Source organism: Antennarius striatus, chromosome 7, assembly GCF_040054535.1.
Source record: "Antennarius striatus isolate MH-2024 chromosome 7, ASM4005453v1, whole genome shotgun sequence".
NCBI lineage: Eukaryota > Metazoa > Chordata > Actinopteri > Lophiiformes > Antennariidae > Antennarius > Antennarius striatus.
In genome coordinates this window covers 3,005,460-3,024,764 of record NC_090782.1, presented here as the reverse complement: position 1 = coordinate 3,024,764, position 19,305 = coordinate 3,005,460, and the positions used below count along the sequence as shown (strand labels likewise).

Genomic DNA, 19,305 nt, shown 5'->3' with positions numbered 1-19,305 from the left:
ACACACACACACACACACACACACACACACACACACACACACACACACACACACACACACACACACACACACACACACACACACACACACACACACACGGGGCCTGTAGGCCTGCAGGGAGGTGGAGCGGTGGGCTGCCCCCTCGTGGGTTACCCCAATGACCAACTTCTAAAGAGGACAGTGCCTTGCTCAAGGGCACATCGGCAGTGCTCGAGATGTGCACTGACACCTCCACTGCTGGTTTGTGACGTGAAACACACCAGCATTTCAACACCCCAAAACAAGTGTACAGTAATCCCTCGGGTTACTATGTTCCAGGACCACTAGCGAAAAACGAAAATCCGCGTATTAATTCCGATAGCGCAACAAACTATTTTTTTTATCATCTATGGTTATTTAAATGTTTATTAACCCTCCTCATTCTGATATTAAACCACCTTGTATCTTGTATTACATTCTCCCACACTCATATAGACTGTTTCAAGTAGTGGGCAGCATTCCGTGAGTCTCGGAACGCAGAGCACACATGGATGCTGTCAGCCAATGGCATGCACATACGGTATCACATGACTACCTACTTAAAAATCCATGATGTAGTGAAGCCGTGCATCTTTAAGCGTGAACAAATGAGGGATTACTGTACTCTTTGCTATCTGCATAAGACCTGACATTTGGAATGTCTCGGTGTCTTGGGTGAGAAAGGTTGAGCTGTGTCAGCAATGATAAAAAACATAAAAAATTGCAGTTATTGGGAGCTTTTTTTTTTTTTTAATTTTCCTGATTTGTTTCTTTATGAATAGAGATATCTGACTGTATTTTCTTGTGCAGAGTGCAGAAGCAAGTAACGATTACAACAACAGGTTACATGTAAGACAGCAGAGAATTGCTGTACAACACGTAGACAGTAAACCTAAAAATCAGCTTCCAGTCAAAATATTGTGATTGTTTCATATTTGAAATTTTCTCTACAAGAAAATATGCCTTACCTTTGTTTGCAGTAAATGTTTTTGAGCAAACACATTGCAGGTAGGCTCACATATTGTTTGTCAGTCACGTTTTTATGAACAGGTGATAAATACAGGGTTTGCAAATTCATCTTCATTGAAAATGAAGACATTTTTTATGTACAGTAGTTTTGATCTTTGATGTTGGGTTTCCTGCTTATTTTACATTCACTCTTATTCAAATATTTAATATCAGTTGAATTAGACATATCTGTTTTCCTTTGATTCCAGCTGGCATGTAAAAATACAGCAACAGTGTCCAGTAACATGTGAAAAGGGAAGGGTGTTTTTTCCCAACAGACAGTACTATTTTAAGTCAAACACAAAGTAAGAATCATGAGGATGATGATGATAATCTTCTCGTCCTGTTGTCCTTTGGAATTTTGCTTTTGACATAAAACAGAATTGTGTGTTTGATGCGTATAATTTCCCTGTCGGTTGGAATCTGAGCTGTTGTGCCCTGGAGGCAGTGGGGTGTGTATTCTTATTCCTCCGCTTCATTCTCATGTGACTGAAAGAGAGAGGTGCATTAAACACACACTGGCATGAATCTAAACTTGTCATTTTAATTCCAATGCACTTAGTTTCCATAGCATACTATCATGTTTTCCATTCCACACACCTGTGTGTGTAAAGGTAAATAGTAAAGTAGATTATTAGCTTGAATACAGCTTCGATAGGTTCTTTGGTTATATGCATTCCGTAGTGTTTTGGATTAGGCAGCAGCAGGTGATCATGTAATAAGACCACGTTACGGTGAACAGTAGCACAAGTTTGATTTGTTACGCCACTGAGCACCTAAGTCAAGCCACATTTGCCCATTTAAATGAACTAAAATCCTTTTAATCCGTTCTAACCTTGTGAAAAAGCCCCAAAACCGCTAAATTATGAAAAAGGTTGAATTTTTATCAACCAATAGACATGCAGACTTTACCAGTGCATATTAATTATAAACATAAACAATGATAAAGTATGAAAAAACCCCAGCAGAAGTTACGAGAACACACGAGCTACGTCCACTCCACCAAAGAGAACATGCCACCGGCAAGTGTCCCAAACGGGGGTCAATTCTCAGATTTTGTTGGCATGTCAAACAAAGATATGGACAGAGCAATGGCTCATGTCTCAAATGACTCCTGTGTCGAGCAGTTTGTATTGCAAGGTACTGCTTTCTCTGTACATGAACGGTTTATGGTATTATTTGAGTTGCAAAATCAATAAAACAAACAATAAAAAGTAGCTCAATCCAAAGAAGAGTGTTATTTATGTTATAGACGGACGGACGGACGGACGGGCGGATGGAGGACTGTCCTTGTTGGGTTGTACTTTCCTGTCAACAAAGATACACACTGATAATGACACCTGCAAAAATCCTGAACAGTCATCATACATTATTTACATTCATGACACTCACACGCGAACGTATACATGGAGGCAGAACACAAGACACAAGGCGGTAACCGAGCGATCAACACATTGCCTTCCAGTTCTTCCAGTTTGTCAGGACCTCCACACAGTTCCTGCGTTGAATTGACAACTGGTCTGATGACCTCTTCTGGCCCAAAACTAGAAAACTCTTCAGTTACATCTTTGCTCCTGGCGTTTCCTTTACTGGGTCATGGCACGTACAAGATATGAACGGTTAAATAAAAGATACAAATTAAGCCCATACTTGTTTCTATTAATTTCATACAAGAACGTGTTTTGGTTTTTGCCTTTCTGTCTTTGAAATAAATGAGATGCAACCTACAGTATGTGAAAATAGGACATTCTTATATTTAACTCTATTTGAAATCAAAGTATATTTATTGTGATAAACACACCTTCATTTATATCATTCTGTGCATTAGGCCCATCCATGAGGAGCAGTGATCCGTCATCTTTCAGATTATCTGTCCTCTCACCTGAGGTTTCAGTATCATACCCACGGATAGTTATGCATGGAGAACCCATTAGAAATTAGGCTGTCAGAAAAATGCAGTAGAGACCGGAACTGTAATGCACTCAGTCATTCTCAGAATCATCCTGAGAATGTTTGGTCTTCTATTTCTGTCAATGTTTTCTCATGAGTACTTGCAGGGGTGCTAGAGAGTGACATGAACCTTCCTCTAAAATTAAAGTGTGTGAAATCCTTAAATGACATTAATGGAGAAAACATGGTGATGGAAAGCAGATGGGGAGAAAAAAAATCGGAAGGGGGGATGATCTTTTTTAATCGAGAAAAAATAAGCAATCAACAGGTTAATGGTAGACCCTATGAGCCAATACTGCAAACAGCTGGGCATTCATATTTAATATTCTTCTTCTTCCCTTCCTTTCGGCTTTTCCACTGAGGGGTCACCACAGCAAATCAATTGCCTCCATCTAACCCTGTCTTCTGCATCCTCTTCTCTCACACCAACTGCCTTCATGTCCTCTTTTATTACATCCATAAACCTCCTCTTTGATCTTCCTCTAGGCCTCCTGTCTGGCAGTTCAAAACTCAGCATCCTTCTACCAATATATTCACTATCTCTCCTCTGGACATGTCCAAACCATCTCAGTCTGGCCTCTCTGACTTTATCTCCAAATCCTCTAACATGTGCTGTCCCTCTGATGTACTCATTCCTGATCCTATCCATCCTGGTAACTCCCAGAGAGAACCTCAGCATCTTCATCTCTGCTACCTCCTCAGTGACTTTGTCTCTAGACCAGTGGCTCTTAACCTTGATAGAGGTACCGAACCCTGCCGGTTTCATATGCTCACTCACCAAACCCTTCTTTAGTAAAAAAAAAATGTTTTTCTCAAATTTAAGACATAAGTACAGTATTTTCCGCACTATAAGGCGTACTGGATTATAAGGCGCACCTCCAATGAATAGCTTATTTTTAAAAAATATTTTCATACATAAAGCGCATTGGATTATGAAGCACACTGGGTTATAAAATGCATCTGAGAACTCATCTTCAATGAATGGTCTATTTTAAAACTTTTTTCATTCATAAGGCACATTGAATTGTAAGAAATTGAGAAAATTAAAGGCTTTTAGGTTTGGAAAATACTGTATTTTTGAGATTATATCAAGTTTCAAGTTTATTTATTCTTATATAGCCCAGATTCACAAACAATGTCTCAAAGGGCTTTACAATCTGTACATGGACGATATCCCTCTGACCTTTGTGCACTGCAAGCAGTGCGACCCTCGCATCGGATAAGGAACAACTCCCCCCAAAACCCTTTTAACAGGGGAAAAAATGGATGGGAGAAACCTCAGGAAGACTGCAGAGGAGGGACCCCTCTTCCAGGAGTGGACAGACGAAGCAATAGATACCGCATGTACAGATTAACAACACAATAATAATAACAGTAACAATAACAGTAACAATAAATGTATAACAAAGGCACGCCGATCCATCCAGTAGAGCGAGTCACCATCAGCCGATGAAGCACACAGAGGTCACCGATTGCCGAGGATCCACCACTCTGAGGACAGACCAAACAGCGCCTAAGTCATTGAGCTCAAAAAAGTTATAGTCAAGGTTACTCTGGCAAACCCCAAAACCACAGCAGAACCAAATGAGGCAGAACCAGCACTCCCCTAGTGGATGGTGAAACAGGACCACTGTACAGCTTGTGCTATCGCCAGCCATGGAAGCAGACAGAGGTAGCCGATTGCCGATGATCCACCACACAAAGGCCTGTGAGAGAGAACAGCAGAAGAAGGGAGAGAGATAGAGAGAGCAGGGGCGAGAGTGGTGCTAGAGGGACCAGAATAGCAGAGGATTAATGGGAGGCAGGGGCCTAACTAAGAAATCCTATGACTCGTCGGCAGGACTAGGCTAAACCTAAACATTGAGACCGCCACCCCCGATATTACTTATATGTTAGGTCGAACAGATATGTTTTGAGTCCAGATTTAAAGACATTTACAGATTCAGACTGTCTAATACCTATAGGGAGGTTATTCCACAAGAAAGGGGCACGATAGGAGAAGGCCCTCTGGCCAGCTGACTTCTTTTTAAATCTAGGAACACACAAGAGACCTGTATTCTGAGAGCGGAGAGCCCTAGTCGGCGTGTAAGGTTTAACAAGATCAGACAGATAGGTTGGAGCAAGCCCATTAAGGCTTTTGTATGTTAATAAGAGTACCTTAAAATCGGATCTAACATGAATCGGGAGCCAGTGTAATGCAGCCAAAACTGGGGTGATATGGTCAAATTTCCTAGTTTTAGTTAATATTCTTGCTGCTGTGTTCTGAACCATCTGAAGGCCCCTAGTTCTAGACTGAGGCAACCCTGATAACAGAACATTACAATAGTCAAGTCTAGAGGACACAAAGGCATGAATCAAAATTTCAGCATCAGCCATGGCTCAAGAGGACCTAATTTTGGAAATATTACGTAGATGAAAGAAGGCGATCTTTGTCACCTCTTTAATATGCTTGTCAAAGGCAAGAGTTGAATCTAACGTTACTCCAAGGTTCTTGACTGTTGAACTATGGGTTATAAGACAGTTATCTACAGATATTGTTAGGTGTTGAAATTGGTTTTTATGTCGCGCAGGGCCAATGATTAACATTTCAGTTTTGTCTGGGTTTAGGAGCAAGAAATTACTGGACATCCAACTATTCACAGCAGAAAGACAGGCCTCTAGTTTAATTAATTCAGATCGATCATCTGCTTTTATGGGCATATACAGTTGTGTGTCATCCGCATAACAGTGGAAACTTATTCCAAAGCTGCGTATAATTTGACCAAGAGGTACAACATACAGGGAGAATAACAGAGGACCAAGTGCAGACCCCTGAGGTACGCCATATTTGACGTCGGAGAAGGCAGAAGTTTTATTATTGTAGGAGACACATTGCGTCCTATCAGATAGATAAGATTTTAACCAAGCAAGAGCTAACTCACAGACACCAAACTGTCTTTCCAGTCGGTCAAGGAGTATACAGTGATCTATAGTATCAAACGCTGCACTAAGATCCAAAAGAAGGAGAACAGAAGTGGTATCAGAGTCCAGATGTAATAGGAGATCATTCACAACTTTGGTTAGTGCTGTTTCAGTGGAATGGCGGGCCCGAAAAGCTGATTGGAATGGTTCGAAAAGACCACTTAATGATAAATAATCTAAGAGCTGTTGAGATACTACCCTTTCTAGTATTTTAGATAAGAATGGAAGGTTAGAAACTGGTCTATAATTATTTAAAGACTCTTGGTCGAGATGTGGCTTTTTAAGCAGAGGTTTAACTACGGCCGCTTTAAAGCTGATGGGAACAACACCAGTTGCAAGAGAAAGATTAACTACATTTAACATAGTAGGGCCCAGCAATGGCCATAATTCTTTAACTAGTTTAGCAGGGAGAGGGTCTAAGAGGCATGTAGTAGGTTTAGAGATTGAGACCAACTTCGATAATTCTTCCAGAGAGACAGTCTCAAAGTGTGTTAAAGAGAGAAGTTGGGTTTTAACACCCAGAGAAGGAACCACATCAAATTTGGATCCAGATGAAGCTGAAGAAGTAATTTTATGTCTAATGTTATCAATTTTACGGCAGAAAAAATCCTGGAAATCATCAGCCGCCAATAACAAGCTGCTTGCCGTTGGCTGTTTCTGGGTCAATCTGGCTACAGTATTAAACAGAAATCGAGGATTGTGTTTATTTTTACTTATTAATCTGGAGAAATAGGCAGCTTTAGCGGTGGACAGAGCACATTTGTAATTTAAGACACATTCGTGCCAAGAGATGTAGCATGATTTAGATTTAGATTTACGCCACCTGCGCTCTAAACTCCTACAGGCCCGTCTGAGAGCGCGTGTCTCCTCGTTAAACCATGGTGTAGACCTGCGCACCCCTATGGTTTTAGTTTTTAGAGGTGCAACTGAGTCCAACAGACTAGAAAGAGCTGAGTTTAGATCACTAGTGTAATTTTCGATTGATCCTGTTGCTACAGTAAAAGGAGTCAATACCTCAGGTAGAAGCTCACTAAGTTTAGATACCGTTGACAAGCCGATATGGCGAGTAGTGACTAAATCAGGAGTAATGCTATTTTGACAAGTAAAGGCTGCTTTAAAAGTAATAAGAAAATGGTCAGATATCACTGACGTAAGAGGAGAGACAGTCACAGGAGTAACATTTATACCCCGCGATAGAATCAGATCTAGGGTATTACCACTGGAATGAGTTGCTTCATGTACCCACTGAGTGAAACCTAACATGTCCAGGAGGGTTAAGAAAGCTTTACACAACGGATCACTAGCCTTACTTAAATGAATGTTAAAATCACCAGTCACCATAACCTCATCAGATTGAGTAATTAGATCCGAAAGGAATTCACCAAATTCTTCTAAGAATAAAGAATAGGGACCAGGCGGTCTATAGACTACTACAAGATAAAGCCTGCTGTTTACAGCTGTAGGCGATGGTTTTAGAACAAGAGCCTCAAAAGATGTAAAATGAATATCTGGACTAGAAGTCAGGTTCAGAATAGATTTGTAGACTAAAGCAACACCTCCACCCTGTTTATCAGCCCTTGCGGCATGAGCATATGTAAAATCAGGTGGTGAAGCTTCATTTAACGGTAAGACGACATTTGGTTTTAGCCATGTTTCACATAAAGCAATCATATCCAGGCCATGCTGAAGAATTAAATCGTTCACAAGCAAGGCCTTCGATGACATTGATCTAATATTTAAAAGGCCAAATTGAAATGTGGTAGTGTCAGTAACATGATTGTTAGATGGTTTAACAGCTGAAGATGTATTAATCTTAATCAGATGCCGCGTCTCAATAAATCTGGGAGGTAAAGACCTATAAACACGATGTGATACAATAACTGGGATGCTTTCAGGTATAGAGTCTTGGATAACCTGATCAGGTGCTTCACTGAACAGTACCTTGTCAATGGTGATAAGAGCAGAAGTAAGATTCACATGGGTAATGTGGGCCGGGCCATTTTATTAAAAATCTGCCCCCTGCTCCAGTAGGATGCAGGCCGTCAGCTCTCAGCAGCTCGGGGCGGCCCCAGAAGGAAGGCCAGTTATCTACGAAGCCCAAACCCTGTTCCCTACAGTTTTACTGGTGTATTAAATGAATAGTGCATTAATGCAACCTCCCCATCTCTCCAAAAAATCGCACCCTGGTGATAGGCATCTTGTTCTGGGACACACCAAAGAGGGAGGATTCTTCCTCATTTGATTCAGGTCTGTAATACTTTTCAGTCCTGGGTGCACGGGCACCATAGCAATTTTGATGACGAAAAGAAATATTGGAAGAATATTAAAGAAGTCAAGACTCAAGTGGAGTGTAAAAGGAGTGAACTAGAATGCTATATTATTTCTCATGCTCATCTATAATAATATTGTGACATCTATCTCAGACATGCACACATAAGCATAAACCCATTTTAGATCTTTCGAGCGCTGCAGAACACACACTGGATGATGTTCTGCATGGTCTGTAGTCTTTTCTGATGACATCTCAGTGTATTATAGGACATGCAGAGCTAGAGTAAACCTTTATGGACAAATGAAAAAAAAACTAGTGAAGCAACAAATTGATTATTCCTATCTTATGCAAATGATAGCCATGGTCAAAGTTCTAGTAGATGGTCAAAGTTGTTGTAAATACATTGCGTGCATTCAATCCCATCACCTTCAGGTCAGTTGGTGGTGGAAAGAAACTTTATCATGATGCTTAGCATTACTTTAAACTTCTACTCAATCGTGTTTTAGATTTTTTTTTTAAATTTCAGCAAAACATTTGGAACATTCATCTCATTTTAAGTGACATTTAAAGTTACAAACTTGAGTGTAGTGGCCAGAATTTTCCCAGCTTGTTTAACAAGGGACTATTGCCAGAAACTAATGAGTGGATCTTGATATATTTCGGTTACAGTATTTATACTGTCAAAGAAGAAGCTTGTATGCACCCTGCTTTCAAACTGACCTGGTCCAGATAAAAATGAGGTCAGAGAAGTTTCTTTTCATCAGGACCAAAGTTGAAAGTGTGAGACTCTCCCCAGGTAAGTCGGCCTGTGTCTAGTGAGAAGACTTCAATGCTTTGCCAAGATCACTGTTCTCAGTGCAAAACACCTAGCCATGTGTTCAAGCATAATTCTTCTGGAGAAAAAGCAGCAGCCTAAAATCACCCCACTAAAACATTTAAAGTCTGGAAGCATTTAGCAAGAGGCCACTGGAAACACCACAGATGACCGACAGAGTGAGACAGAGCCAAGGATAGACAGGAAGAGAGTCATAAACTGGGACCGAAAAAAACCCAGAGAGAACAGGAGCACACAGAACATAATCCATTTACGAAATATCCAGTGGTTCATAATATAGTTCATGGGTGGCAGCAGCTCAGTCCACGGGGTTTTGGGCTGCAGACCGGTGGGTGGCTGGTTCAAGGCGCATGTGGACCAAAAATATTTGCAGTGTAACCTGGCAGTGGGGGGTGCCAGTTCACCTCCTGAGCACTGCCAAGGTGCCCTTGAACAAGGCACCGTCCTCTTTATAAGTTGCTTATTGGGGGCGCACCATAAGAGAGCTGCCCGCGACTCTACTTCTCATATTCATGTTTACTGGCCCGAGTATGTGTGTGTGTGTGTGTGTGTGTGTGTGTGTGTGTGTGTGTGTGTGTGTGTGTGTGTGTGTGTGTGCATGTGTACGTACCCACGTGTGTGTGTCCTGTGACAGTATGAACAGATATAGAGTGAGGACTGTGGACATTTTAGTACTGGCCAGTAGTAATAATGTTGGTCTGTAGTATGGAGTGACCCTTTAATGTCGATCAGGGCTCTAACCTGCTGAGACATCCATGCTGATTGGTCCAAAGCTTACGCCGTCCTTGTTATTCATTGCCTAAGTATTGACATGAGCCAAAGCACATGGGTAAGAGAAAGCTGGAGTAGTGTGGGGGGGGGGGCAGCTGCTGTTATAAGAGGCCTGTGATGTGAAGGCCATGTGTGAACACCAGAGACTCATCGGCCAACCATGCATACCTCGCTGCGCGCTCTGCTTCTCGCCTCCGCTGTGCTGCTCTGCAACACCGCCCCCACGGTCAGTCTGTGTGGTGACGTACAATAATGTGTCTGTGCTTGTGTTGTACAAAATATTGTGAATTTCTTTCATTAATGCAAGCACTTCAGAACCTAAATTTTTCCTCTACCTACTGTATTTGAATATTAAGTCAACTTAATTCTACTGACAAACTCAGAATGCAGACACGTATGATGTGTCTGTGGGTTTTAAGAGAGTGAAAATATTGTGTGAGTGTAAATAACTGCTTCCTCCAAGTTGGTCAGAATTCACATCTGGCTGCTTATTGATTGGTTGGCTTGTGTTGGCGAACTAGATGTGGAAGGAAGTGGCATTGGGATAGAATTATTCTATTTGATACTGGGATTTTTTACAATATTCCCTTACATCGTGAGGTAGGATATTTTCTTCATCACACTGTAAGTCAGTGCTTTTCAGTTGTCTTCCCTTAAGTCCCCCCAGAAAGAAGAAAACATTCTGTACCGCCTACCTTTCATCACGCATGCAGTTTGGTGTGTGTGTGTGTGTGTGTGTGTGTGTGTGTGTGTGTGTGTGTCTGTGTGTGTGTGTGTATGTGTGTGTGTGTGTGTGTGTGAGTGAGTGAGTGAGTGAGTGGTTGTTTGTTTTGTTCCAACAACACCCATGACTGTGATCTTCTACAAGAAGATGGATGGATGGCTGGATGGATAAATAGATGGATGGATGGATGGATAAATGGATGGATGGATGGATGGATGGATGGATGGATGATAGACATAGTCCTTCCAGCGCATCCTAGGTCTTCCCCGAGGGCTCCTCCCAATAGGGAGGTACTGAGGTACTCAGGGTGAATCGCAACTACCCCCGGTGCTTTGCCACCAAGGAGTTTGGCAACCACCTTGGTGACTTCAGCTTGGGTGATGGACGAGTCCATCTCTGAGACCTCAGCCTCTGCTTCCTCTGTGTAAGGCATGATGGCAGGATTGAAAAAAATCCTCAAAATATTCTTTCCACCGATCAACAATATCCTGTTGAGGTCAGCAGCGCTCCACTTCGACTGTAAACAGTGCTGACGTTGCACTGCTTTCCCCTCCTGAATGGCAAACCATTCGGCGTCCTGCAAACACCGGCCAACTGTAAATGATTGAAGTCGTCTTCCACATACGTACACCACAGACTCACCCTAACCAAAAGCAGTGGTTTCTGCACACAGAACCATTCGAGACCTTTCAAGACAGACATGAGTGTAAATGTGTCCTACCTAAATCCATACTGATTTGCACAAAAAGATGTAGGTCATGGTAAAATGTTGAATTCAGGTGTGTCGCGGGATGTTGCAGTCTCTGACTGCCTTGTTTCAAATTTTTCTTGCTCACCTGTATCACCACCATGACATCCCTCAGAGCCGGAAACAAATGGCTCAAGGCTCTATTAGAGACAAATGTCTCTGGAAAAAGAGACACTTGATGTGTAGTACTTGTTGACTCCCTACTGAATCGTCTCCTAGAAGACATTTTGGATAAGTTATCCCTTTCTTTAGAGCTAACCTCATCACCCACTGACATTACCATGTGCAATACCTACAGAAAGGTAATTGACTCTATGTATTTATTTTTATTTTGTGTATATTTTATAATGTTCTGTCCACTGCATATATCTATATTTTTGAATGCCATATTCTTTCTCTTTAACTCCTTGGAGCAATCTGGAAACATAATTTCTATCAGGATTAATACATTTTTATCTTATCTTCAGATAAAAAGCTTTCCAATGTGGACATTGGACCATATTTTGCTCTGACTGACCTGCTCTCAGACGGTAGAGCAGACTGTAGGAGCACCGGTGATTGCGTAGCAAAACATAAGGAACTAATCTAATCAGGAAATAATCCGCTCTGTTCGCACTGACTGCACTCGTAATGAGTTTAACCAGTTTTTAAAGTCAGGTTTTTTAATATGCGGGTTGACTTCTTTCTAAGATGGTAAAGTGATCAAGTGATCAGGTTTCCTTGATGAGGCTCAGAATGGTTTAATTGAAATAAAAATAGGGGCGATTCAAAGGTAGTCAGGAAGTCATGAATGCAATCATGACTGCCTGAGCAGCGCAGCTCTATGTAGTGGACGGATTGCGCAACTACAGCCGCTGCAGTTTATCAAATACATTTTATTTATTTTTTATTGTGTGCGCCTTATAGTCCAGTGCGCCTTATAGTGCGGAAAATACTGTACATCTCTATGTTCTTCCTTAATTATCTTAGCTCAAGAATTTCTTCATGACTACGAAGCTGAATACAATTGAACCATTGAGCAGAGAGCTTTGAAAAGGCCTGGGTAAGCCTGCATTTTAAAAAAAGGATACGATACGGATGTGTTTACTTATCTTTGTCAAATCAACCACTTTGATGTCCTGGAAATCTGAGTGTTATGCGATTGGCAACTTTATCCTGGAACACCTTGTTATCAGCTTTTGGGTTTAGGCACTGGTAAGCCCAGGTTGCTCCAGGTAAGTTTTCATGGTGTGATGGTCACTACATTTATCGTCCACTATAGAAATCACTGTGTCATGTTCAGGCAGAGTGTTTTGGTGGCATGAAGTGTCTTTTCCAGAGAGTTAAATCAGTCCCCCATATTTTGGTCATATCTTTTATTGGTGTAAGGATAATGGAAGTGTATAAATCAGACAAATGTAATTTCCCCTAGGGGATCAATAAAGTGTATCTTCTTCTTCTTCATAATTACATTACTACATTACAATGTAGCCGCAAGAGGACACAAGCAAATGTCTTATTGTGCCGGTCCCAAGCCCGTATAAATACAGAGGGTTGCGTCAGGAAGGGCATCCGGCGTAAAACTTTTGCCAAATCAAAGATGTGAATCAAACCTATGACTTCCATACCGGATCGGTCGAGGCCCGGGTTAACAACGACCGCCATCGGTGCTGTTGACCTACAGGGCGCCGGTGGAAATTGGATTACTGTTGGTCGAAGAAGGAGAGGAGGAAAGTGCGTTCGCACGAAGAAAGAGAAGAGGAGCGCCAAGAGTGTAGGACTAAGAGTAGACACCTTGAATGTTGGAACTATGACAGGAAAAGGTAGAGAGTTGGTTGACATGATGCAGAGGAGGAAGGTAGACATACTGTGTGTCCAGGAGACCAGGAGGAAAGGTAGTAAGGCTAGAAGTTTAGGAGCAGGGTTCAAGTTGGTCTATCATGGTGTAGATGGGAAGAGAAATGGAGGAGGAGTTATCTTGAAGGAGGAGTTTGTTAGGAATGTCCTGGAGGTAAAAAAAGAGTGTCAGATAGAGTGATGAGTCTGAAGCTAGGAATAGAAGGTGTGATGTTCAACGTTGTTAGCAGGAATCCTCCACAGGTAGGATGTGAGCTGGAGGAGAAGGAGAAATTCTGGTTGGACTTTGATGAAGTGATGCAGAGCATGCCTAGAAGTGAGAGAGTTGTCATTGGTTCAGACTTCAATGGACATGTTGGTGCAGGTAACAGAGGTGATGAGGAGGTGATGGGCAGGTTTGGTATCCGGGAGAGGAACGCAGAAGGACAGATGGTAGTTGACTTTGCAAAAAGGATGGAAATGGCTGTAGTGAATACTTTCTTCCAGAAGAGGCAGGAACATATGGTGACCTATAAGAGTGGAGGTAGGAGCACACAGGTAGACTACATCTTGTGTAGACGGTGTAACCTGAAGATCAGTGACTGCAAAGTAGTGGTAGACAAGAGTGTAGCCAAACAGCATAGGATGGTGGTGTGCAGAATGACTCTAGTGGGGAGGAAGATGACGAGGGCAAAGGCAGAGCAGAAGACAAAATGGTGGAAGCTAAAAAAGGAAGAGTGTTGCATGACTTTTAGGAAGGAGTTAAGACAGGCTCTAGGTGGCAAGGAGGTGCTTCCTGATGACTGGACAAGTACAGCTAATGTGATCAGGGAGACAGGTAGGAGATTACTTGGTGTGTCATCTGGAAGGAAAATAGATAAGGAGACTTGGTGGCGGAATGAGGAGGTACAGGAGTGTATACAGAAAAAGATGTAAGCTAAGAAGAAGTGGGACACTGAGAGGACTGAGGAGAGTAGACAAGAGTAGAGGGAGATGCAGCGTAAGGTGAAGGTAGAGGTAGCAAAGGTCAAACAAGGGGCTTATGATGACTTGTATGCTAGGTTGGACAGTAAGGAGGGAGAGACTGATCTATACCGGTTGGCAAGACAGAGAGATAGAGATGGGAAGGACGTGCAGCAGGTTAGGGTGATTAAGGATAGGGATGGAAGTCTATTGACAGGTGCCAGTCGTGTGATGGGAAGATGGAAAGAGTACTTTGAAGAGTTGATGAACGTGGAAAATGAGAGAGAACAAAGACTAGAAGAGGTGACTGTTGTGGACCAGAATGTAGCAAAGATTAGTCAGGATGAAGTGAGGAGGGCATTGAAGAGGATGAAGAGTGGAAAGGCAGTCGGTCCTGATGATATACCTGTAGAGGTATGCAAGTGTCTAGGAGAGGTGGCAGTAGAGTTTCTGACTGGATTCTTCAACAGGATATTAGATAGTGAGAAGATACCTGAGGAGTGGAAGAGAAGTGTGGTGGTGCCCATTTTTAAGAACAAGGGAGATGTGCAGAGTTGTGGCAACTACAGAGGAATAAAGCTGATGAGCCATACAATGAAGTTATGGGAAAGAGTAGTGGAAGCTAGACTAAGGGCAGAAGTGAACATTTGTGAGCAGCAGTATGGTTTCATGCCAAAAAAGAGTACTACAGGTGCAGTATTTGCTTTGAGGATGTTGATAGAGAAGTACAGAGGAGGCCAAACGGAGCTGCATTGTGCTTTTGTAGATCTGGAGAAAGCTTATCATAGGGTGCCCTGAGAGGAACTGTAGTATTGTATGAGGAAGTCTGGAGTGGCAGAGAAGTATGTTAGAGCGGTGCAGGACATGTATGAGGACTGTAAGACAGTGGTGAGGTGTGCTGTAGGTGTGACAGAGGAGGTCAAGGTGGAGGTGGGACTGCATCAGGGATCAGCTCTGAGCCCCTTCTTGTTCGCTATGGTGATGGACAGGCTGACAGACGAGGTCAGACAGGAATCTCCATGGACTATGATGTTTGCAGATGACATTGTGATCTGCAGTGAGAGCACAGAATAGATGGAGGAGAAGCTAGAGAGGTGGAGGTTTGTCCTGGAAAGGAGAGGAATGAAGATTAGCCACTGTAAGACAGAGTACATGTGTGTGAATGAGAGGGACCCAAGTGGAAGAGTGAGGTTACAGGGAGAAGAGATCAAGAAGGTGGAGGATTTGAAGTACTTAGGGTCAACAGTCCAGAGCAATGGAGAGTCTGGAAAAGAGGTGAAGAAGCGTGTACAGGCAGGATAGAACGGGTGGAGAAAAGTGTCAGGTGTGATGTGTGATAGAAGATTTTCAGCTAAAATGAAAGGAAAGAGGGTTGTGTCAGGATGGACAACCAACGTAAAATGTTTGCCAAGCCAAACATGCAAATCAAACCTATTTGGAGATAAAGTCAGAGAGGCCAGACTGAGATGTTTTGGACATATCCAGAGGAGAGATAGTGAATATGTTGGTAGAAGGATGCTGAGTATTAAACTGCTAAGCAGGAAGCCTAGAGGAAGACCAAAGAGTAGCTTTATGGATGTAGTGAAAGAGGACATGGAGGTAGTTGGTGGGCGATAAGAGGATGCAGAAGACAGGGTTAGATGGAGGCAACTGATTCGCTGTGGCGACCTCTGAAGGGAAAAGCCGAAAGGAAAAGAAGAAGATTGGGAAGGGTGAGGAGGGGGAGTACAGGACATTGATGACAGACTTTGTGGAGTGATATCAGCAGAACAAGCTCCAGCTGAACGTGTCCAAGACAAAGGAGATGGTCCTGGATTTCCGGTGGGCATCTGTCTCTCCACAGCCAATGGTCATCAAGGACAGGGAGGTGGAGGTGATAGGAAACTAGGTCAGCCAGGTCAACAGGGAGGGGAGGAGAAGGCTTCTGCTACACTTTGGTGGGACCAGGGTGCTTATGGTGCAATTGGGACGATGAAGGCAGGCCACATCTCTCTTACAATGTAATGGAAGAATAATGAAGATAATTTGATAATAGAAGATTTTTAGGTGTTTAGTTGAATCTTTCTTTAGACTGTCTTGTTGTGCAGTAGATGTCCTGTATTGTCAGTTTTTCTATTGTGTTTTAATATATCTAGTATTAATTTATCTGCATTTATGTCTGTGAGCAATGGCCATACAAAATTTAATCAGGGATCAATAAGGTATCTACAGTATGTGTCTATCTATCTATCTACTACTGCACGAAATGACATTGGTCAAGTTCTAAAGCAACAACAACGTTGATGATGATGATGATGATGATGATGATGGTGATGATGATAGCACGATAACACAGTGGGTAGCGATGTTGCATCACTGCACGAAGGTCCTTAGTTTGATTCCCCCCTGGAGCCTTTTTGTGCTGAGTTTGTATGTTCTCCCTCAGTTCTGGGTTCAATATATGACCGTGTCATCTTCAAGAAGATGAATTAATGTTTAATACTCTGTGTATATATATGTGTGTGTGTGTGTGTGTGTGCGTGTGAGTGTGTGTGTGTGTGTCCAATGAACAGCAGAGAATGATGGGTTGTCATGACTTGCGTTTGCACTGCAGAGCAACAGTCCTCTGACAGTGAAGATCCTTGACGCAGTAAAGGGAACTCCGGCTGTATCAGTAGCACTAAAGGTGTTCCAAAGGACTGCTGATGGGGAATGGACACAAGTTGCTAATGGGTATGTACAGCATAAAATATAAGGTTGAGTGTTTAATTTACTTCTCAGTCTGTTTAATATGTGCAAACTATTTAGACAGATTTCACTTTTTCTTACTGCAGAGTAACAGATGTCACAGGAGAGGTCCCTAATCTGATCACAGAGCAACAGTTTCCAGCAGGAGTGTATCGTGTTGAATTTGACTCCAAAGCATACTGGAAGAATAAAGGCGAAGTGCCGTTCCATGAAGTAGCTGAAGTGAGTATGAGCAGCAAACAGGTCTCGCTACAGTCGCAAGAATACACAGTTAGACAGGATACCTGGTCTTAAGACATATGCTGCGAAGCTGATCAACGGAGACAACGCACACACAGGTCCAGGTGACTGTCCCATGTCAAATTAATGACATTAATGAAATTATTTAATGTGTGGACCAGAACAATTTTTGCAGAAGTTATTACTGATAAGTTCTGATCGATCTCACTGACACAGGTATGACTGATAGAATTCTGTGAATGGTGACAGTATCTGGGTAGGTACAACACTTTTTTAATAATGCAACCTCAAACATTTTCATTGCATAAATGCATTATTCTTTTTTGAAATTATTACAAGCTATTTCCTCATAAATTCAACAAAATGAAATTATCATACAATCTAATGAGGAAACGGACATTTTAATACAGTAAAATTTAGCGGAGTTTCCTGCAAAAAGTAGACCAAAGTCAGCCGTCTGATAGCCAAATGAGAGCTTCTGATAAAAGGAGACAAACTCTAGAACTAGTCGTTGTGAAACAGAAAAACCCAAAAGAACCCTCCAGAGCAAGCATAAGCAACAGCAGTGGGGAAAAACTCTTTCATTGACGAAGAAACTCCGGGCAGGACCCAGACCCGGGGGGGCAGACTCAGACTCTGGAGATTGGTCATCCGGAAAAGAAATACGATGTAGCTAGGAACAGAGCAAAAGAATGAGAGAGATACACAGGCAGAGTGATAAATAGGTCACATAATTGTTGTCTGGAGTTTAGATCCACCTTGACGATCATCTCAACGTTGTTATCTTGAAGCTTGTCTCAGACCAGTGGGGACAGTGCTGTGTCAGCACACTGCGGTGTTTGCATGGACATTAGCATGGGCAAGCAGAGTTTGTTCTGCTGCTGTTTGTCCCGACTGTCAACACTTCCCAGAACAACTTGGCCAAAAGTCATCCATTTACTTGAAATTATGTTAAATACAAGAAGATCAAAAGCAATAATAGAAGCACTATTGATTCATGAGGCACTCAAGACATTTCAGACATAGAAGTAAAAAACAAAATATAACAGTGCAACACACATACAAATCATAGCAACAAAAAACTAACTACACAACACATCTGTGTAGGTTCTCAATTATTCAGGTCATGGTTATCCAAAACCTCTTCAGAGTTGAAGAAGCCTCTTGGATGAGAGGTGAAACTTTCTTGTAGTCCAGTGGATTTATTTAAACAGCTTTGAGCACATTTGAACATGGGTGTTCGGTCGTGTGTTCTTACCTTGTGAACAAGCAAACGAGAACAGACAGTCTCCTCTGATATTGTGAGAAGGAGGTGATTACTACTAGAACGAACAATCCTCTGGACCTGATGGACCAGTGGAAGGAGCAAGGAAGTCCTGGAACAAGAACGCTAACAGAACACATCACACACATCTCACAGTCAACTCACTGACCAACAACACTGGCAACAGGCAAATACTGTGACTGTCAACACACTTAAACTTCACAACACCAACAACAGAGATCATTAATAAATAAATTCATACATTTGTCTGAAAAGCTTGAATGAATTTGATGTTGTTTTAATCAGTATGCCATTTTAGAATAAGATATGTTCTCTTTGTGAATCATTTAATTTAAATGACAGCTTTCAAGCCTCGCCACTGTTGAGGCTGTAGGAGCACCTCAGGTTTATAGCGCTGGAGATTAGAATACATCTTAAGTGTAGCTTTACCCTCTACACCCCTTTATGTCTGTGACTGAATGTGATGGATGTTCTGACCTTTCCGTTTGTGTGTGTGTGTCTGTCTATCTGTCTTTCTGTGTGCATTTTCAGGTGGTGTTTAATGCTGACGCTACAGGTCATCATCACTACACTCTGGCCATGCTGCTCAGTCCGTACTCTTACACCACCACCGCCGTGGAAATGGAAGCACGCCACTGATGCACCGGGACGTTCACTGGCTGACAGTGGTATCGGAAAGATGAGCGGCCAACACTTGAGATCATATATTTGTTTATTCTAGTGAATTATCACAAAAAAATAGAATATCATTAAAAAAAGTTCAATATTTCTGTCAGTCATTTCAGACAGTGTGAAACAAATATTGTAGAACCTCGAGATACAAGACTAATCCATTCTAGAATAAGATATTTTCTCTATAACTATTATACATTGTATTGGGCGTTGTTACAACAGTTAATCAGTGAAGCAGCAGTCTTTACATAAATATGTACAGTGTTACTGAAAAAAACAAACATAACAGATACAAGCTCGTCAGTCAAACAAATTT

At 42.1% G+C, this 19,305-nt stretch overlaps 1 protein-coding gene across 1 annotated transcript; it reads left to right on the top strand.

The window, feature by feature from the left end:
• The first annotated feature begins 9,919 nt into the window (after positions 1–9,919).
• Positions 9,920–19,181, top strand: ttr (transthyretin (prealbumin, amyloidosis type I)). Its single transcript, XM_068318963.1, has 4 exons — positions 9,920–10,041; positions 16,659–16,777; positions 16,879–17,014; positions 18,849–19,181. Exons 1-4 carry the CDS (start codon positions 9,976–9,978, stop codon positions 18,954–18,956), a joined length of 429 nt encoding a protein of 142 aa, XP_068175064.1. The 5' UTR covers positions 9,920–9,975; the 3' UTR covers positions 18,957–19,181.
• The last annotated feature ends 124 nt before the right edge of the window (positions 19,182–19,305 follow it).